At 33.4% G+C, this 23,596-nt stretch overlaps 1 protein-coding gene across 7 annotated transcripts in view; it reads left to right on the top strand.

The window, feature by feature from the left end:
• The window catches only part of LOC145241414 (uncharacterized), a 607,975-nt gene extending 585,746 nt beyond the window's left edge, over positions 1 to 22,229 (top strand). For all 7 annotated transcript variants that reach the window (XM_080104346.1, XM_080104342.1, XM_080104349.1 and 4 more), the window contains 4 exons: positions 6,542 to 6,734; positions 10,554 to 12,559; positions 17,468 to 17,555; positions 21,898 to 22,229. In XM_080104346.1, coding sequence (XP_079960472.1) covers positions 6,542 to 6,734; positions 10,554 to 12,559; positions 17,468 to 17,555; positions 21,898 to 22,080 — 2,470 coding nt within the window. In that variant the 3' untranslated portion in view covers positions 22,081 to 22,229. The remainder of the gene's footprint in view (positions 1 to 6,541; positions 6,735 to 10,553; positions 12,560 to 17,467; positions 17,556 to 21,897) is intronic.
• The last annotated feature ends 1,367 nt before the right edge of the window (positions 22,230 to 23,596 follow it).

Genomic DNA, 23,596 nt, shown 5'->3' with positions numbered 1-23,596 from the left:
ATGCATTTTCTCAAACGTAAAAAATACAATTGTGGGGAGATGATCTATAGATTTTAGTTTTGCTGGTTGTTTAAAATCAATAAATATTGATTGGTTTATTATTACTACTACCAGCAGTGGAAGATTTTGTTTTAAACAAAATCAAATAAAGAAAGATAATTGAAGGAATCGTTTTTGACGCCAAAAAATAGTGACTTTTTTTTTTCCGATTTCGATATCCCTAAAAGTTCTGATTTTTTCCAATTCCCAATTCGGATTCTGATTAATCGTCCTAACACTAACCTCAACTCTTGGTGTGAGTTATTGTGAATAAATGAACGTATCGAAGCAAGACGAAGAGACAAAGAAGTTTAGATTAAAACTTTGATTTCAGATGGTTTAGTGAGGTTGGTATTGTCCTCTGTTAATTGTCAGGATGTGCCACTGTCTGTCAAGTCGAGAGAGGTAGACAATTTAATGTAGATAGAAGTCCTTGTTCCTGGAGCTGTTGATCGCATTGTTGATTGCTGGCGATGATGGCGGTAGGGTTACTGTTTGGTTGAGAAGATGGTGATGGCGGCTGCTGCTGCTGATTGTTTGAGGATGGTGTCGGTGCTGCTGCTTGATTGAGAAGATGGTGATAGCAGTGGCTTTACTATTGATTATTGAAAAGATGGTGATGGTGGCGATGGTGCTGCTGCTGATTATTGCAGAGAAGTTGACGATGATGACTGTGCTCCTCGAGGTTTGGTCATATATTGCTGCTACTGCCGCTGCTGTCGGTACTGGGTTGAATCTATACTTTACATACAGACGTAGTTTAAGACATGAGAGCCTTGGGCAGTAGGGAGTTTTTTTTTCCGATTGTAGTAGTATCTGCGTCTTGACTCACGGTAAGGAATTATTTGTGTTGGGAGTATGTTCACTTGTCCATTTCAGATTAATGCTGATGAATTTGTGGATATATTCAAGTAAAAATTATACTCTCAGCATGTCCATTGAATTAATTATTCATGCTAATACTTGTCCTGGGAGATCCCTGAACTATGATATTCACACTTCAGACTTGATTGTTTTTAAGCCAATTAGTCCTTTCTGGTATTTTTCTTGCTAAGATAGATTGTGAATTACACTGATAATGTGAACACACACACACACACACACAAACAGTCTTGAACGCCCTTATATGTGTTAAATATGTTCGATTGGTTTATGTTGACGGACAGGCTTCGTTTTCAGCGCCGCCATTGCTGCCCCTGCTAATTCTTTATTTTGTTGGTACTGCTATTTACGTTTTGCATGTGTAAATCTAGAGAGATATGCAATATAACAGCATGCACTCGTGAGGTATGCTATGATTAATTAATCAGTATGTGTTATATATATATATATATATATATATATATATATATATTGTGACCTAATCTTTAAATTGGATTATGTATTTAAATCAAAATTTAAATATTTAATTTTAGACTGATGAGATATATCATTTTTTTGTTTTTATATTTTGTCGCTGAAGTAAAATAAAACATGATTCCCAAAAGATAGACTAATATAGTAGTTGTTTTGAACTGAGCGAAAGCCTGCTCATGTACCCTCCCCTTTAAACCTTGCAGAGACTTTACCAGCTAGAGATTTTGTCAAGTCTATTTTTAGACCGGATTGTGAAGCAGAGAGGAAGAGGGGGGGACCGGAAGTGTTTTCCCTTTCTAACTGGACACTGGCGGAAATCGCTCTTTTCGGTTTGGGTCGCCAACCTGTTAAGAAGTCCCTCCTCATGGGAGGAGGGGGTCGACTTCTTCTCCTCGTGCGAAAAGGAGATACAGATACCCGACATGTGGACGACGCAACCTTCTTCTCCATTCATGCGAGAGAATGTGATTAATTTACTTTCTCACGAAAGAGATGATGACCTTTCCCCCATCATTTGAAGGAGATGTGGATGTATAAAATGCGAACGACAAGAAAGGAGAACAGGTGAATTTGCTCTTCAAACTTTTTCCCCACCGAAGGAAATATCTTGGATTAACTGCGTTGTTGACGAGTTGTGAAACACACCAGCAAAAGAAACAAAAAAAAGAAAGGGAAAACAAAAGAGACTTGTAAATGCAAAGAGTTTGATTACACCTCCCAAAGACTTTCGCTCATTTCAATACACGTAGACATACTTCAGATTCCATAACTTTAAATACAGTTCTTTTTCTTTCGTTAAACTCTTCCTTTTCTTTTTATCTTAAATAAATCTATTTTTGCATCATTTGGAAAAGTGTTTGCTACCTCGTTATTTCATCGCATTTTTATTGTGTTCGTCCTTGTATCTCTATCCACTTGTTTTATTTTTTTGCTGTATCACATATGCGATAAAGAGAAAAATACTTGGGTTTTTGTTTTCCCGTACATTCTCTTATACCCCCTCCCCTTTTGGCAACATGTTACAAAGGTAAACGATATTTGCTTTTATCATTAAGTTTCCGTTCATACCCCTATGTTAGAAATTGCCTTACCACACCTTTTATCGCATATGTAACAATATATAAAGTTTCTTTCATGTTGTCATGGAATGTATCAATGTTTCATTTGTTAATCATATGTTTATTTATTTTGTTTTTATTTCGGTTTAAGAAAAAGACAATTGCCGATATACTAGTGCTATTAGATCAGGCTGTCTGAAGATACTGGCTTCCTGACTTAAAATGCACCAAACATTGATGACATTGATTTTTTTTTTCCTTTTTTATTTTTTGGCAAAAACTCAATCATGTTAAGAGCAAAAAGAACGAAAACAACAATTTTCCTCTGTAAAACAACCAACCCAAACATCATGAATACATATTTGAAGATACAAAGATGCATAAAAAATTTTATCAAAATTACTGAACCCAAAAACGGTTGATATGCCATAAAACGAAGCAACCAAACCAAACCAATTGACGAGATTGGCTCGTACTTATCTTTCCTTGCAATCAAACATTAAATCTTTCAAATGGCTTTTCAGTATTTTAGTACATCATTGTGACTAATGTTGGAAATTCAAGTCATTGACGATTTTTGTCTGAGATTGATATCATCATCAACAGCAGCAAAAGCAGCAGCATCGTCGTCGTTTAACGTCCATTTTACATGCTTTTTATTTTATGGAAATTACTCCAAACAAGACATGAAGCCTCTTGATGTACAGACTAAAAAATGCTACTTTTAGGTCAAAAACTAGCCAACGATAAGTGTTAGATGGATAAATTCTGATTCAGAAAACAAGAATTCTTCCCCCTTTGTCAGAAATATTGCTCATGGAATGAAAGGACTAAAGGACAAAAGAAGGGAAGCAAGAGTTACAAGAATGCTGAAAGTAAATCCAAGGTCCAATTTCTGTTCTCATACTGGCATGTGTTGGGTGCTTTTTAGAAATTGATTTCCGAACTAATCTATCTCTGGTCAGGTTTTTATTTGCCCCACTTTCTGTTAAGTTCATCTTTATCAATTTCCTTCCAGTTTTTTTTTTTTGGGGGGGGGATTCCTGCGAACTGAACCTGCTACTTCAACTGCTTCACAACCTAAAAACTCTCATCCATTCTACGATTTAGCATGATGTTTTTTTGGGGGTTTTTTTTTCTTATCTTTTATAATGTCTGGTCTTCTTTATTGAGTAATCTTTTTGTGCTCCAGAGGATTTTGTATCTTTATTTTGTAAATGTTGGTTTCGGTGCATACTTGTGCCATTTGTCTGGATGTCCAAAGTGCATTCGTTTGCATAGTTCTCATGGACTGACTTTCCAATTCTCTCATTTCTGTATTTGTATTTCATTTGGGCTTGTTTGTTGTACTCACTTATGATGTGGTTTATTTTTTTCATCTCGTTGTCCAGAGTATCTACATTTACTATTTTCCTTATTTAGTTTGTTCTGATTGCAATGTTTTATGAACCTGTCAGTAGCGATTCTATTCGGCATCTGTTTTACTGTCCTTTTTATGGACATGTTTATGCATTTCTTCTTTATGAATCGTCCTTGTAGCTGATTCTTTTCCTATTCCGATTTTGTGGCATGAATTAATCATGGGGGATCGATCTTATAAAAGAAAAGTGTAAGGAAACAAGCAACTGATATAATGTTGGTGATGATAATGATGATAATGATGAACAAATTAAACTTCTGCATCGAGACCACAAATTTTGTGTCTCAGGATTGTGTAGTTATCATGAAGTCTCCTAGTTGGCTGTAGCTATTCAGTTTCAAGATTTCGGGATTTTACACCTGACACCCAGAGCAGCAAAGCTCAGCGATTGCATACAAAGTTGAGGAAGGTTTGACCATGGACGCTCGGATGAATGAGGATTGCGCATGAGCAGAAGCAACATTGTTATCCTCACTCCCCAGATTTGCGGTTTTGTGCTTGAATTATCCTTGCTTGCCACGTGCTGAGGAAGAGACAACCATAGAACAACAAATCTTTCATCGCCTACCTTTCCTGCTAACAGTGTCGCAGAAAGGGTAGATGGATGAGAAGTACTCGGGCGACTGTCCCACAATATGGACATTGTTAAGGTTAGATAAAATGGCCCAAGAGGTCTGATCAGTGAAAGGATAGCTTGCTAGGTCTGGATATCTGAGATTAGAGAAAGATGGTTCAGTCGGACATCTCTGAAGAGATAGAGAGGCAACTTGACAGGCTTAATCGCTGGAGAGTAGTTGTTGGATGAAGTCGACATCATCGAGATGAAAGGATTGTTGCGCAGGCTGCTGTACGGGATGTAGTTTGAGGTTTCACATGCACCAATACAACATTCGTATCCTTATTTTGTATTAAAATAGCTTATTGATTGTTGTAGATAATCTACAAACATATTAGCAAACATAACAAGATGCTGCCGGATCCTGATGCCAACACCTTTGGATTCCACTTGAATCACTTTTAGCTGAACTGTGACTTTGATACTACTGGACTCCAGACCAACAGTGCCTAGAAGCAAGTTCTCAATGACACAGCTCTGACAGAACCTAGCTATGTGGAGGAGAGAGGGGGTTACACTTTAGGGTTGTGTTGCTGCTGCTGGGCTCAAGATCTGCACGTTTCTAAGGTTAAAGAGAGGGACAGATCATCATGTCTGGTGATTCGGCTAGACGTCTCTTAAGAGAAAGAAGGCGAATCGTCATGTTAAAATGCAAAGCAGTGTATACAGGAAGACTTCAACTGCAAAAGAATGAACAATTGCACATAAGAACTGATAAAACAGGATTAACACTTCACTATTCGGGTTTGTATTACTGTACACATAGATTCGAAAAAGTTGTCAAAAAACAAATATAGAACAAATAAATGTTATCAAAGGCAAGATAAGTTACTTTTCTACCTAACTGGATATAATTCACGTGTTTTTATTCAGTGTAACATGTTTATTCAGCTCGAAAAACATGCAATGTTTACCGATGTATTGGAAAATTCAAAATGGCAGCCGACTCTCTCTCGGAGAGGGTACGTTTGGGGAAAAGGTATTATAAATAATAAACTAGACAAAATACTGTTAGAAAACAACCGAATACATGTCAACTTATGTCACGGTAACATATATTGAGCGAATTTCTAACAGTATTTTGTCTAGTTTATTATTTATAATACCTTTTCCCAAACGTACCCTCTCCGAGAGACAGTCGGCTGCCATTTTGAATTTTCCAATACATCGGTAAACATTGCATGTTTTTCGAGCTGAATAAACATGTTACACTGAATAAAAACACGTGAATTATATCCAGTTAGGTAGAAAAGTAACTTATCTTGCCTTTGATAACATTTATTTGTTCTATATTTGTTTTTTGACAACTTTTTCAAATCTATGTGTACAGTAATACAAACCCGTCTAGTTTATTATTTATTACACCTTTTCCCAAACTTATTCATATTATTTTTTATCAGTTTTTACGCTGTGATTTTCACACATAAAAATATCAGGTCGGTGTAAAAGTTTTTGTCAATCAAATATTTCATCTTGAAAATGAAACCCTGTGTTTTTGTAAATCTTTATTCATAACAATAACGACCTTTGCTCCTTGTAATTGATGTCATATGTTAACGAGCTTATAAAAAATGTCTCATTTGTAAAATTATTTAGATTTAAATGTGAAATATAAATCTAGCTCATGTTTGATCTCTTTTAATGATTTTAACCTAGTATTATCTAAATGGTTTTGTACTTCTTGAAATAAGTGATAATCTGAGGGAGCTAGATCAAGAGAATATGCAGGATGGAGAAAGATTTCCCAACTAAGTTCTCTTAGGACATCATTGGTCAATAGTGATATGTGAGGACGAGCATTATCATGATGGAAGATGATTTCTTTCTTGTTGATTTAAGAAAGTCGTTTTCGCACCAACATGAGTTAGAATATTGCAGACAAATATGAATGATGCGTTAATAATCCGAAAGAAAAAAAAAATCATGATGATATGTTTAAATAGGCATAAAATAAATTACAATCGTTTTAAATGATACTTTTTCAAACCGGCAAAAACTTTTACCTGATTTACTTTTCGCCTGTTGTTAATCGATGTGTTTTTCAATTTGCAGAACATTGGATTCCGTGTGCAGCTTTATGCTCTCAAAGAACCCGTATGATGTGGTCCGTTGTATGAAATCATCCGAGCACGGAATCTGGATCACTGTCAAAGGATCCTCTGAGATTGAACTTTGGGATCCCATATCTATGACCTGCAAAATGAAATATGATATGAAAGCAGGACAATATCCATATCCGCGAGAGGTAAAATGCATTGCCGTTCTTCAAATATTTTTTGTAAAAGAATACTTTAAATTCATCCAGTAAATTAACATATATATATATACTGTTTTAACAAAAACCAAGACTTCAAGAAATGGGTTGATAGCAACAAAAAGTCTATTTCATTGTTAGTTACAATTGTTTCAAGACCATTTCGACAAATTCAAACAATATATCGTTTGAAAATTTTCACAAGAACAGCCTTTCTCCAGACTTATTAAATAAAAAAAAGGATGCGACAGAAGTAAAGTGTTCCCGGTTGTTTTCTTTTCCTCATAAAGGAAATGTTTCTTTTTCTTGATGTTTCATTGTTAAAGTGTTTTTTATTTAATAAGTCTGAAGAAAGGCTGTTCTTGTGAAAATTTTCAAACGACATATTGTTTAAATTTGTCGAAATTGTCTAGAAACAATTGTAACTAACAAGGAAATACGCTTTTTGTTGCCATCATCCCATTTCTTGAAGTCTTAGTTTTTTTTAAACCAGTATATGAATGCTCAATTATGAAATATGATAATTTTGTAGCTTACTTTTTAATTCATCTCTCCTTTTTGGCTTAAATTTATTGGTATATGAAAAATTACTGAATTATATTAACCCAGTATAATTCGGAATACTACAAATTTGTCTATATCTATAATATAAAGCTCTGTGTGTGTGTGTGTGTGTGTGTGTGTGTGTGTGTGTGTGTGTGTGTGTGTGTGGTCAGGAATAAGCTCCTATATGGTTGACTATTTTAAAAAAACTGATTACATATAATGATAGAAGATGTATCAAGACACAGGAATGGGTATGCTTGATCTGGCAGAACGGTGGTTCATTAAAATTGCGGGGTCTGTGTTCGCGCCTGGTCCACAAAGTATGGAAATAAAAAATTTTTTAAAAAAGTTTACAAGTGATTTAGATATAGATGTACATAATAATACTTTGATAAGTATGTTTTAACTTAAATAGGGATGGTGTAATAAAATTGTGGGGTCTCCGTTCGCGCCTGGCCTCCATAGAATGGAAATAGGCACAAACTTTAATAAAGACTTTTCACATCTATCTGTGTAAGTATACTTTGATAATTATGTTTCAGTTTGAAGAAATATGGTATAATAAAATTATGGGGTGTTCATTCGCACCTGACCTCCATAGAATGGAAATATGTCACAAAGTTTAACAAGATTTTTTAATATAGATCCACAGAATATTGTGATAAGTGTTTGAGTGTGAACAGGTATGGTATAATAAATTATGGGGTTTATCTATTTTATTTTTACTTTCATTCTATTTTGCTTTGGTTGTGATACCCCCAAATTCGAAGCTATCTCTTTACAACCCTTTCTTTTCATAGTCTATCATACTTTCATAAATCAGAGTCCATTTTCTGTAGGCTGTTTTTGAACCCAGTCAACGATGGGTACTTTTGCTAATATATATATATATATATATATATATATATATATATATATATATATATATATATATATATATATATATATTATAATACAGTCGTATTGCTGTTGATTTGTTAGTTCTCAATTTAATTAATATGTACAAAAGGCACACTGTGACACAAATTAACTTTCATACTGAAAACGAACTTATGATCTGTGAACTTCACAGTTCACATTAGTCGAGGTTCCAACCTTAACAGTCAGTCCGACAGAAACTATGCCATTTCAGTGGCTTTTTTGCTGTCGGACTGATACAAAATGCTCTGTGTAGTCCTAGCAGGTCAACCCTTCCAGGACTTGCCTCCCGGCTTTCGGGAGGAACAAGTTTATCACTTGTTGCCTGAGGTCCCCTCACCGAGGAATGCCGACGGGGTTACGCAGGCATATTTTTGCAGGGCCTAAGTGCTCCTTTATTTGGAGCACTGACTTATTTTCTTATCTTCCGATCTAATGTCATGCCCTCTCGTGGTGGGAGAGAGGTAAATATTGACTTATATACACTACTACACCAGCATGATATATGCACATATATATATATATATATATATATATATATATATATATATATATATGCACATATATATATATATATATATATATATATATATATATGCACATATATATATATATATATGCACATATATATATATGCACATATATATATATGCACATATATATATATATATATGCACATATATATATATATGCACATATATATATATATGCATATATATATATATGCACATATATATATATATATGCACATATATATATATATATATGCACATATATATATATATGCACATATATATATATATATGCACATATATATATATGCACATATATATATGCACATATATATATATGCACATATATATATGCATATATATATGCACATATATATATGCATATATATGTATATATGCATACATATATATATATGTATATATATATGTGTGTATATATATATATGTGTGTATATATATATATGTATATATATATGTGTGTATATATATATATGTGTGTATATATATATATGTGTGTATATATATATATGCATGCATATATATATATGTATATATATGTATATATATATATATATGTATATGTATATATATATATATATGTATGTATATATATATATATGCATGCATATATATATATATATATATATATATATATATATATATATATATATATATATATATATATGGGATGCTTAATCGGAATCAGGAATTGGAAAAATCAGAACGTATCGGAATCAATATCGGAATCGGAAAAAATTGTGCTTATTTTCCGAGAACAAAAATTGTCTTTTTTCTTTGATTTTGTTTTAAAAAATCTTCCATATCTGGTCCTAATTCTATAATTGTAAGCCATGTTTAGTTTCAGAACAGTTTCCGATAATTCGTTGTTCTACACAAGTCCTGAAAGGTGACTGGTTTGCAGTAGACAGTTCTCGAGTTGGAAACCACAGAGCAAAAGATTCTTCCCATGTTGAGACGGAGAAAACATATGCAAAATTGCTACACAAAGATTTAATATTTATGGAGCAATTCTGGTTTCTGATTGGTTGGTAGCAGAATGTGAATTAATTCGGGCTTTCCGGTGGGGTAAGTTTATTGCTTGCCGCCTGAGGTGCCCCTACCGGGGAATGCCGACGGGGTGCCCAGGCAATTTTTGTTGAGGCGAGAGTGCCCCTTCTTTAGGGGAGCTCGCCTGTTCTCCACCTTCCGGCCTTGTACCACATTTTGCTGCGGTGGACAGCAAATAAATATCTACCCCATTATACTCCAAAGTTATTGTAACGCTAATAAGAAAATAATAAATATTTGTTTATATTAGACTACCAGTAAGACTAAAATCTATACATCATCCCCACGAGTGTACTTTTACGTTTGCAAAAATATCTGCACAGGTAACATGTGTTTTTACGGTAATCAGGAAAATAACAATGGTTAAATATTTAGAGATTTATAAAGAAAGAATTCTAACTAGAAAGATATCGGGGAAATGAATGCCAACAATATGTATCTGAATGAATGATGCGCAACAGCAACAACAATAACAATCATCAGCATCGGTTTAACGTCCGTTTTTTCATGCTGGCATGTGTTGGACGTCTTTCAAAAACTCTCTTTTGCGATTAATAAAATAGCCAATTATATTCATCTAGTCATATATACTTATCTGTTTGCAATAGGTACTCTGTTATGAATTAATCAGTTTCTTTTAATAATATTAAAAAAAAACTATTTCAGCATTATATATTCCATCAAAAAGGGTTGATGTGCCGCAAGACATACTAACCAAATTAAACTGGAAAATCTTACAAATACGATTTTCTTTTTTCACTTCCAGGACGACGAACATCTAAATATGCAGAGAATCACGTGGATTCTTCCTCACCAAAATGTTCTTTGGGTTGGTTCCGGTGACGGGAATTTGACCATTTTCGAAATTATCACTCTTCCACTGAAGAACAAAACCGAAACAGACACAGAAAGAAGCAGCGATAACGATGCATCCACGTCTTACAAGAGGAAGTCCATCGTTTCGTTATCGTCCAACTGGTGTTCGTTAGAGAATCAATCCCAAGAAGTGCAAAGCATTTCTGGATTAACAGACGACAGTTTATATGAAGTCAATATGGGATACAAGGATTTCCAACATTCACTTTCCCCTATCCGTGGCTCTCCCGATGGGCAGGCTAGTAACCACACTATAATCTGCTCTTCTGAGTTTAAAACAGAAATTGAAGATGAAGAAATAAAAAGTTGCAAGCATGAATTGTCTCCCTTGAATCCATATGAGGAGATTGATGGTTACCCAATTAAAAGCATACATGAAAATAAGAACATGTCACGTGATTCCATTGGGAGTGAAATGTCACAGTTATCTATGAGAACTAAAGACTTTACGTGGAATGCTTCAGTAGAAAATAAGAGAAGAAATTACTTGCACGAAAATATGAAATTAAACTCCACTTGCTTTAAAGAAGGACAACAAATAAAGAACCTCCCAAAAGAATCCTTTAAAAGCTCTCTTAATAACTATAATCTCAAAAATATAAACATCTCCGAGAAACGACCTGATGTCAGACTCTCCAAACAAAATGTCAAAGACGAGAAAAGCCAAGGGAATATGGATTCAAATCTTCATATGAATGGAAATTCCAGACACATGGAAAATAGTATAGTCGCAAACTCCAGATCAGAACCAGACATATCAGATAATTCTGTAACTCCAACAAAACACAGGAACACATCGCGAAGTCCATATCATCATGCTGACTCAATGATTGTCAAGTCAACCTCGGACTTGGACACCAAAATCCGGCAGGATACTTCTTCTAAATTGGAGAATACTCAGTCTTGCTGTCTGTTAACCACAGAATCGGATCACTCAAAGAGTTCACGTTTGCAAAGATTCTGTCATAGAGATATGTCTTTGGACTCTTTAAATGGAAGTGCTAAAGCGGAGAATAAGAATCCTAAAACATGGAATAGCTTAGATGACATGTCTTTGACCAGAATCCAAAGCAAAAACAAAACCTATGAAGAGAAAAGTGAAAGGGCCAAAATAACGGAATCAAACAGTGAGTCCCAATTGCAGGATTGCTGCCATAATAAACGTAATAGTTTGACCGAGCAAGAAATCAAAAGTCTAAGGAACGCCCGAAAGCAGTTTAAGAAATCTTTTTCAACCCAGTCTTCGGATTCAGCCAAATATGTTTACCAGGGAACGCGGCATTCTTGCAAGCTGACTGAGGTTTATCACCCAACAAAACAAGGCGTCAGCTACGTCTCTTCAATCCCAGAATTCAAGTTTAACAAGGGCAGTAACTCAACACTGCAGCGTTTTTACAGTCTCGATCAAAAATGTGTACGGCTGAAAAACCAGGAATCATCCGTGAATTCAGAAGCATGTAAGAAACTAGACGAGTATCCCCAAAAAGATAAAAAACTTAAAAGGAAGCAGAGCCTCCGTAGCAGCATAGCCGTAGATTCGGGAACACTTCTTGAGAAATATTTTGCAGATCATGAGGCAAAATATCGTCTGGAATTTTCAAACTACGAGGTTGACCTGCCTCTACAACTCGCAGCTGAAAGTTCCGAAAGTGACGCAAATACGAGTGAAAAAAACTCGACTAAATCGGATATGCTCAACATGGATGAGAGTAGCATATCTGGTTTGGATCTGGAAAACTTGGATGAATCTTACAATCAGAAACTGAACAACTTCCTGGAAGCTAACAGTGATTTCTCCCGGCAGAGTTCCGTGGAACTCATAGACGTCTGCGGCTTGAATCTGATGGCGAAACTGAAAATCTCTGACCGGCCGATTGCTTGTTTGCTGGAAACAATGTGAGTAAATATTTTTGTTATACACTTCAAACAAGGCTTGTTGCAACTTGGACGTAAGGGGCTACTATTTGGGACCTTGTCTTTTTTTTTTTTCACATGGTAGTCACCACTTATCAAGGCCCAGAAGCCACTCGAGGATAAGGGTTATTGCGTGTACAGTAATCAATGGGATAATATCATAGTAATCGTCAGTAATGGAGATTTGATAAAGTGTCTTACTTAAGGGGGCGGTTCATCAGGAATTTGTTTATGTTGGACTTGAAGACATCCATATTGTAGTCAGGTGGGAAAAAGGCAAACGGAAGAGAGTTCCACAAGGTGTGCACTTCTAAGAAAGAAGCTTTGTTCATGGAATCTACGTTTTGATTTAGGCACAGATATAGAGTGGGGAAAATTATCTACAGGGACACTATGTATGGAGTTGAGCAGTGAGATGTTTGTTCGCATTACATTTAAATTTAGACATGTTAGTACACTCAAGAAAGCAGGAAATATTCCGGGAATTACAAAGTCTAGCAGTTCAAGTGAAGAAACTATTAGAGTCTGGCATCTAGTGATCTGAACAGTGAAGGGGTGGGATTTTGCTACTTGTTGGGTTAGTCGGCGGTGTTTACATCAAAGGGGCACAAATGCTACGAGATTGTTAAAGCACATTCCATTAAAGTACTTTTAACATAGGCACAGGGATGAAACATTTCAGCAATGGGACAGACGTTGGGGTTTAGTTCATAGAGCAGAATCTATTAGATTGGAAACTCTTTTTTGGATGCTGCCTAAGAGGAAGAGACTGGTAGTAAATGCATCAGCCCATGCATGGTAGAGATACAGGAAACTGTCAGGTATAAATAATTTTCTAGCATAGTAGAGGTAGCCCACCTTCATTGCAGCAGCCTTGACAATATCTTCAATGTATTTGTTCCAATTATCTGTGAATGATAAACCAAGGAATTTGAGCGATGAACTATCAGGTAGAATGTTGTTAGTCATAGTTATCGGTGGTTGAGGTTTCTTGTAATTGTTAAAGAAATGAAGCTTAGTCTTATTAGCATTAAATGTTATCCATTTACGGTGCCATTCCACGACAGACTGGAGGTTGTTTTCTAAGGTTTCAGCCTTAGATATGTACATTTGTTTTTCCCTAATGTCTGTTATAGAGCATAGTGTCATCAGCAAATATACCTATCTCAGACACAATTTTATCAGAGAGATCGCTTATGAATATCAGGAATAATATAGGTTCTAGGAACGAACTTTGAGGTACAGCTGCATTAATATTTTTTATGTCTGAAATAGATAAGAAAGGGATATTCTGTTCAGTCTGATAGACCAAAAGACCAATCGAACAAGTTTGAAATAAAATTTTTGGTGATTTGTTGTGCTTGGGTGTGACAGATCTATGGATAGATCAACAGGTCGATAGATCGAGAGAGCCATATATTAAGATGCATGGACGAATATGAAAATGTTATTTCAAACTTAAGTGTGACAGATCGTCATACTATATGTAAAGCTGCTCCACTGACAAACAGATATCTTCTACATATATAAACTAGCTTGGGTGCCCGGTGTTGCCCGGGTGTTTGGAGGTGTGTGTTGAGCAAAAAAAAAAAAAAAAAAGTAGTAGTAGGGAGGCACGCAAAAGGTGAAAAAGAGTGTGAAAAAAAAAGTGACGTCTTTGCTGCTGCACCCATCGCCAAACCGGAGGTGACGTAGGTTTAAATTAAGGCTAGACAATCGAAAAGAAAGGATGACTTTTGAAAATATCGGCGAAAAAAACAACCCCTCCCTGTAGAAAAGTGGCCAGTTGAGGATGAAGGAATTAATGTTTCTGGCCAATTTTTCAATATCTGTCGTCCGAAGGGTCGAGCTTCAAAACAATACATATTTCGTTAAAATCCATCGCCTCTGTCGAAAGTTTTAGGCAGACATACAAACATACATACATTTCAACAGACAGGTGAGATTTATATTATAGAAGACAAAACGGCCGCATGCGTTTTTGTATATCTAAGAAAGTGTTTTTTTTTTTTTTTGCGGGGGTTCTTGACGGGGTTACTATTTTAGAGAAGTTTTCTTATACTTCCTAGATTATAATATATCCGATTCACAAACGAACGTCGTCTCTATCTTTATTTTGATTGAGTTTTAAAAAATTGTCTCCTTCCTGTCCTTTAGAGTGTTTGTTTGTCTTTTTCATATAAAAACGAAATTGATCGGAGCAAATGCACAGCGCTTGGCCTTTTGTGCCGGGACGTCTTGAAGGCAGTCAGCTTTGATCAATATGAGGGAAACCCTTAATATCAGACACTTGCTATTCATTTGAGAGTTTTCCCTTTTATCGAGGAGCTGGGTTTCCCCAACATCGTGGGAAACAAATAAATAAAATGGCAGAAAGTGGGAAGTTTAACTGGCCTGCAGCCAGACGTTCATTTCTGCACTTGTGTGAACTCATTCACTTAACTATCCATTTCTGCAAGTCAATTTTTTGATTGACATCGCTAAATTTGAACGCTTTTCACTTCCTGTTGCGTAGTGGTAAGATGTTAGGGTTTTTTTTTTTCACTTTCTTTTCCGCCTTTGTGTCACGGGTTTGAGACTGTCTGCCTGCTACCACTTTTTTTTTTTTTGCTCAACACACACCTCCCAACACCCGGGTAATGCCGGCAACCCATGCTAATCTATTATATAAAAGGGCAAAATGGACGTGAGCATTTGTGTATGTCCACAAAAGTCTTTTTGCATCAGGGTTCTCGCATCGGTTAGATTCCGTGAAAATTTTTTGTATACTTCCCAGATTGTAATATCTCACATTCGCAAACAAACATCATTTCTTTCCTTTTTTTTTTTTTTTTGATCGAGTTAAAAAAAATTCCCAACCTTACCATCATCTCCAGTGTTTGTTTGTCTTTTTCATATAAATAAAGCAAAACTATTAAAGCAAAAACGCCTGGTCTTCCGCCCGGGTAGTATCTGTTCTGTAATTAGTCCTTGGTCAGTGTAGGTTGAACCCTTCATACTAAGACAATTACTACATATTTGGATACTGCCAGAGTGCTCCTCTGCTTCCTATGTTAAGAATGAATTTCTAAATAATAGCGTCATTATTTCAGCACAATCTGTATTCTGCGCAAATGCTTTGATGAAGCCTTCTACTCTAATAGTTTCTTTTTGTTCTCCCGACAAAAGGAGGGTGGACCTGTAAATTCACCCTTGTCCGTTTGTCCATTCATCTGTTCATCTGTTTGTCTATCTGCACTTTTCTCAATAACTATGCTTTGGACTTTTTTTAAATTTTGCACAAACATTAAATGATATGAGTAAAAAAGTAACAGAACGGATTTTCCGGGAAAACTCCAGTTGCACCCCTAGCGGTGCCTTTTGTGTTAAAATGGCTAAAATTGACATTTTTGTGTTTGCTAAAAAAATTGATGCATTAGATTTTTAAAACTTTCTGAAAAGTTGTAACTGACGGATTTCTATATAACATTGTCTATACTTCGCGATAACTCTTGGGTGTGCCTTAGGGGTTCTTTATGGCTAATAAGAACATTCCATTTTTGAGACTATTTTACCATATTTGTCCAAAATTTTCTGTGTATGTCTATTTAGCAGTTTTGCAACTCAAATTTAAATATGTTAAAGCCTTGGTGACTTTTGGGGCTAAATGGGGGGGGGAAAGATTAAATGATGGACTTAGTCATTTCTTTTTTGCATGGTGCAGAATTCAAATTTACATACGATAAGGCCTGAAACTGCACCGTTTGTTCATTTTCACTAGGATTTGACGTCCCCTGGGGACTTTTGGGGCTAAATGGGGGCAGGGGGCAAATACTGAACTTAGTCATTTTTTTTTAATGCCTCGTCCACTGTGCACTCACGAGGGACCATGCATACTTCACTTGTTTCCTTTTGGAATCTCTTCCCTGTTTCTTGAGACTGTACTCATATGAAGAAATTTAAATGTAATGTGAACAGACATCTCGCTGCTCAACTCTCCACATAGACGTGAGAGGCTATAGGAAGCTAAGTGGGAATACACCTTGTTTGAGATAAAAAAAAAAAAAAAAAAAGAGTAAAATATTTTATTTTTGTTTAGTATCCATTACTATTTTGTATTATTTCAATTATTCAAACTACTGTTCTCTTCTTAGATCAATGCCTCCATTCAGTCTCAAGAGACAATGGATACCCTCTGTAAGAGTAACCACGTGAGTAATTGTTAGACACTATTTGAGTCCAGTGGCAAAAAGTGTTAGACGGCTGGAAACAATGTCGAGATAAGCGGAGAGCACATATAGCACCTGGAATTCCCAAATGGTCACCCATTTTAGGACTAACCAGGTTCAATGTTGCATAACTTCAGTGATCTAATGTGAACTGGTGTGTCAACCTGATTATGCCGTTCTTCTTGAATATTATTCTCACAACGTTTCGTCCACTGTAACCTCCGACCTTCTTCAGGTGCATCATTGTTGAACTTGGGAATCTGGAGGGAATTTTTAATCAAACTATTTATATAAGGATTTCCGAGTTCCACAATATACATCTGAAGAAAGTTAGAGGTTACATTGAGCGAAACGTTGTAAGAATAACACTCAAGATGAGAACAGTAGCCCAGATAAAACAAATTATTCAATCCTCATCTCAAAAAATCCGGAACATTATTATTTTGTCATATAAACCTGATACAATTTTATATAAAAAAATTTAGTGTTGCGTAGATTAGCTTAGAATTTTAGATCTGTACATGTATTAGTGTTGCCATAGAACTGCCAAGTTTCACTAATTTTTATTAAAAACTATTGGAGTTAGAACAAAAACAAATCGATTCGCATGCAGTATAGATTAGTGGGATTCTCGTTTTATTTTTTATCATTATTTTTTATTGTTTGTTTTTGTTTGTTACAGGGTTGATGAAAAACCTGTGATTTTGAGCTTCAGCGGTTTCTATGGAGATGATGAACCAGTTTTGTATTGGACCCAGGAGGCCAGTGAAGTAAGCATTTTTTTTTTTTTAATTTGCACCAATAGATCAGCTAGTATATAATTTAGTTTATATTATGGAGTAAGTTGATCTACCCATTTCAGAAATAAATGGTCTTACCCAGTAACAATAAATACAGTGACGCATAAACCTTTGTGGCAGTTATGGCCACAGAATCATGAAATATACTTCTATAACATACTTTTGTTAATACACTTTTTTTGTTAACTATGCCATTGTGTTTGTCTTGATGATTACCGGCCTATAAGGGCGCAAGAATTTAGTTTAGAATAAAAGGAAATATGACAGCCGAAAGGTCAGCAAGGGTCAGTACCCTCGATGAATGTTCATTCGAGGCAATAAAATTGGAAAACTTAAAGCAAGCATGTTTCACAGTTCTGAATTTTGTGAGATGAAGTATGAATGTTTGTATCATTTTTAATTTTGTGAATTTTGTAAGACAGTTGTTCTCATCTTCAGTATTCCTATTTAAAATGCCTCCCCACGGGACAGAGTTGGACACCAGGGTCGTTTTTTAATGTGGAGAAAAGGAACAAAAATTAAAAATTGTCTCAGTCGTGAAGAACTTCTCCTCCACTGACAGAGAACAAGAAATTGAAGTGCAGCATCTGAAGAACAGATACTACACTGTGATCTCGGCCCAAAGTGTTGTTTGCACAATGTTTACGCCGATGTAACCCCCGACCTTCGTCAGGTATAAAAGTCACCATATTTTGGAAGGGAAAGAAAGGATAGCTCTACAGTTTCGAATTTTTGAAAGAAAGGATAGCTCTCAGTGGCGGCTCGTGCCTGAGATTATCGGGGGTGCTGCTGCTTCAAAACTTTTACGCATTGTTTTAATATCGTGTAAAAGAAATTCGAATATGTAAGGAAATATTTAATCAAATAATAAACAAACATTCAAATAAATATTCAAATATATAACACAGGAAAATAACCAATCACAAATGGATAATACGCAAAAACTTTTATTAAAAATATTTTTTAAATTGTGTACACTTTACAGAATAATAAAAATAATATATATATTTATTCCTTTTAAACTTTTCAGATTGAATAAAAGTTTGCGGTTTTTTTTTTGGGGGGGGTTGTATTTTTTGCAAACAAACGAAAAGCATTTTTAAGAATACTTTTTATTTACAATTTTTTAATAACTTATTTTTTTTTTATAAAAACAAAAAAAGAAAAACTCTGAAATTTAGGAGTGTAATATTTGAAAATAGCGTTTTATTTAATAAGTTTTATTTCCAAAATTTATTTTTAATATGTATTCATAACAAAACGTATTTGTGAATAAAATGCAAAATAAAAAAAAGTTTACATTTTTATAGAGTGAGCAAACAAAAATATTTAAAGAAACAAAATTTTATTTACAAATCTTCTAACAACTTGCTTTTTATATAAAAAGAACAAACTTGGCTATTTACTGACCTTCCCATGCCGGTAAAGATCGACATAAAGTGGAGATTTATTACAAAAAAAACAGGATGTCATATATAAGCATTATAAAATATCGAATTTAATGTAGCTTTCTCCCCCAAAGAAAACAAAAAATTAAAATTGTCTCAGTCCAGAAGGATTTCTAATTACTTTTTTAATGCATATTATCTGCCCCATCTACTAACAAATTCAATGTAAAGTTTAAAAATGTATAATTATAAAAATTGTTTCTTTATTTACAAATACATTTTAATTTTAAAAAGCCTTGTGCAAAAAAAAACATTTTTCAAAGTGTAAAACTTCTAACATTGTCCTCGTTGGAGGCAAATAAATGCTAAAAAAAATTTATATCTAAAACATACAAGTTAAAAAGATTTCTTACTAAAATGTATTTTCAACATAAAATGTTTCTTCGCTTGTTTGCTTGTTTGCTTCTAGGGAAAAATGTAAACAGTTTTTTGTTTGTTTGTTTTTTGTTTTGTTTTTGTAAAGTTTAGTTGTTGCAAAATAAATAGCATTTAAAAGTACTTAAAACAAACAAACAAACAAAAAGGCAGGTAGATGGAAAAGTAATTTTATTTTATGGTAAGATTTATTTATTCTACATTTGATTTTTACCCTTAGTCGCGTGTTAGCTTCACTGCTAAATCTCCGAATACTTAAAAAAAAAAAAAAAAAAAAAAAAACAGGTTATGCATATTATATATTTCCGTCTGCTACCGAATTAAATCGCAACGCTAAAAGTGTGCGTATTTAAAAAAAGAAAGAAAGCACAATATTTTATGTACAAGAACACGTTATATGCACATTTTAATAATAATTTAAAAAAAAATGTAAATAATCCTCCTTTTTTTTTTTCAATAACAAAATGTTATCATATTTATAAGTACAGGCGCACACTCTAAGCAAACACCGAATTTCACGAGCATCTGAGACGCGGAACTGTGGGAAGCAACAGTTCCCCAGCGGCCGTTATCGGCTGTCTATAAGTGCGCATGCGCAGAAGAGAATTTCATTAAGAAAGTGTAACTGTGAATTTCACAGCTCCAAGCAAGTTTTATTTTTGTTTTTATATGAATTTGTAGATACCGACATTAAACTTAATGATTTTATAATGTACACATAGAAAAAATAAAATAATAATAATAAAAAAACAAACGTATTATTTTTAATTTTATCATTAATATTGTGTAGAAATAATTTGAGGGGTGCTGCAGTCCCACAGCTCCATGCACGAGCCGCCACTGATAGCTCTATAGTTTCAAATTTTTTAATCTAGTTGGAATTTGAAATCTTAGCGTGCAGAGCTATTCCTTCTCTTCCCTGTCAAAACATGGCGACTTTAAACCTTGGAGTGCAGAGCCACCCTCCTTTTTTTATCCCTGTCAAAACATGGTGACTTTGCACCTGATGAAGGTCGGAGGTTACATCGATCGAAAAATTGTGCAGATAACGCTCAAGATGAGAACAATTTTCCGATTAATCTAAATGATACAAGCATGTTTCAGTTGCTAAGGAAAAAGAAAGATGTAGAAATATACACGTAAAAGGACACAGGAGCTCAGCACCTGTTCAATGTCACCTTAAATTGCGGTGGTGTTGCCATATTTACTACATTTCCAAAAAAAATTAAACAAAATGCTGGTAGAAATACATCAAATAAATGTCAACAATCGTGCGGAAATGTAATTTTCTACCAGTAATTTGTTCATTTTTCGATTTTTGAGTGATTAAATTAGATAAGATTAGTGGTAAAATATTTTTTTAACGTCTCTAAGATGTTAGAATGGGCAGGAAATGATGATCATTTTGTGTTAAATTTGTATACACAACTGATTTCGTACTTGATGTTCTAATTTTTTTTTTAATCTAAAAACAGACATTTTTGGGTAAGTGATTTAATTAAAGGTATTAATCTACAAATTTGTCATTATCATGAATAATTTCATCTATATAATAATACCGTAGTACCTTTAACATACATACATACATATGTGTACATATATGTTTTTGTACTTATAGCTTTGTCTTATCATTGAAAATTAATTTTTCAGCTTTATCTTATATATATATATATATATATATATATATATATATATATATATATATATATATATATATATATAAGATAAAGCTCTCTCTCTATATATATGTGTAGATTAATTGGCATATATCTTATATATATATATATATATAAGATAAAGCTGAAAAATAAATTTTGAATGATAAGACAAAGCTATAAGTACAAAAACATATATATGATATTAAATATGTTCAAATGTATTACACAAAGAAAGAAACAATATCATTTCCAAATTGCTCAAAAAATAGAGAAAGCTTTAATAAATAATTATAATAATGTTATAACTTGATCAACTTAGGTTTCAACAACGTTAACGGTATACCCTATGAATAATTTAATACTAAACACTTGACGAGACGGTAAACGTGAGTTTTTTGTGATATTTTTATGTCAATATAATGTAGCATATATATATATATATATATATATATATATATATATATATATGCTATATATATATATATATATATATATATATATATATATATATATATAGCATATATATATATATATATATATATATATATATATATATATATATATATATATGCTACATTATATTGACATAAAAATATCACAAAAAACTCACGTTTACCGTCTCGTCAAGTGTTTAGTATTAAATTATTCATAGGGTATACCGTTAACGTTGTTGAAACCTAAGTTGATCAAGTTATAACATTATTATATATATATATATATATATATATATATATATATATATATATATATATATATATTATTATTATTATTATTATTATTTATTATTTATTATTATTATTATTTATTTATTTATTTATTTTTCATTTTTAGAAAATGTGGACAAATCAGCCTTTACAAGAAATTTGCCCAATTACCAAAGTGGCCAAACCGTGTGGTTATATGAAGAATTATTTGCAAATACACAAAAGGAACTCATCCAGCAGCCATGAAAAAGTGGACTCTATTCTCAACCAGTATCAGTCGTTTCGTCTTAAGTTGAGCAAGACATTTTAATGCAGTTGATTTAAACTTGATTATAGCCACAAAGTTGCTGACATCCAGAATTAAAACAGAGCTTTAGGTCTTTGTCATCCGAAAGTGTAGTCCATGAGTCGGAGTAGAATGTTTGTCTTTCTATTGAAATGATCTACGGTCAATATCATTGGCCACATTTTAACATCATTATTGTCCATCCATTGAAATTGAACTCAAGACCTCTAGGACACATGGTCTAGTATATCAAACTAACTAAAGTAACTCATTAAGTTATCATGAATTCCAACTCTAATTAAGGCTATATATATATATATATATATATATATATATATATATATATATATATATATATATATATATATATATATATTGATGGTTAAAAGAAAGAATACAGCACAGACTTAACCCAATCTCATTATAAATTTATTTCAGACTAGTATCATATTTACACAATGGAGAAACTCAGAACCGATATTTTTATTTATTAAAAAAATTAGTAAAAAAAATTGAAAAAGGGGGAAGGGGGGATAATGTTGTGGGAAAGCGAATTCAAGAAGCATCAAAATAAAGTCAAATGCTTCGTAAGTTCGCTTTCCAACAGCATAGGTATTCAAATATATATATATATATATATATATATATATATATATATATATATATATATATATATATATATATAATCTGAATAGCCCAGCTCGTTTTAAAAGCCCCGATTTGAGGTTGAAATAAATTTATGAGATTGGGTTAAGTTTGTGCTCTATTTTTTCTTTTAACCGTTATATGCATGGAGCTCTTATACTAAGGATTTTCTAAAGAAACTGTCTTATTCTTTTGGATTAACATACTTTTTCTCTCTCTCTCTCTCTCCCTCTCTCTCTCTCTCTCTCTCTCTATATATATATATATATATATATATATATATATATATATATATATATATATATATAATGTATAATGTATAATTTTTTACTATTTCATTTATATACTTGTAAAATAATATATTGTGTATAATTATATTTTCAGTATTTACTTCAACAGTACTTAATATGTGTATAGAGCTTAGTATAGTGATGGTAATATACTTATGCCAAGTATGGATTTACTAGTTCTTTAATTAGTGGGTGTTGATTTCATGAAATTCTGGTAACATTCGATTAATTGTACATTATGTAAATAGAAGACACACACACACACACACACACATATATATATATATTTGTATATATATATATATATATATATATATATATATATATATATATATATATATATATATATATATAATTTTTTTTCTTTAGAAATTGCTCCATACACGACATGAAATCACGTAAGGAGCAATGTATAATAAAAAAAACACTTCAAGGTCAAACGCTAATAATATTAAATATTACATGAATAAATTCCAATCGAGAAAATATCAATTCTTTCCCCTTAGTCAGAAACATCGCTCATGGAATGTGAGCAAAACAAGGGAGCGAGAGTTATGAGGCTGCTCAAAGTAAACCAAAGGTTCCACGGATGAGTTTCGTCGTCA

This window comes from Euprymna scolopes, chromosome 20 (genome assembly GCF_053919585.1).
Source record: "Euprymna scolopes isolate OS-2025 chromosome 20, ASM5391958v1, whole genome shotgun sequence".
Taxonomy (NCBI): domain Eukaryota; kingdom Metazoa; phylum Mollusca; class Cephalopoda; order Sepiida; family Sepiolidae; genus Euprymna; species Euprymna scolopes.
This window is presented reverse-complemented; position numbering and strand designations above follow the sequence as displayed.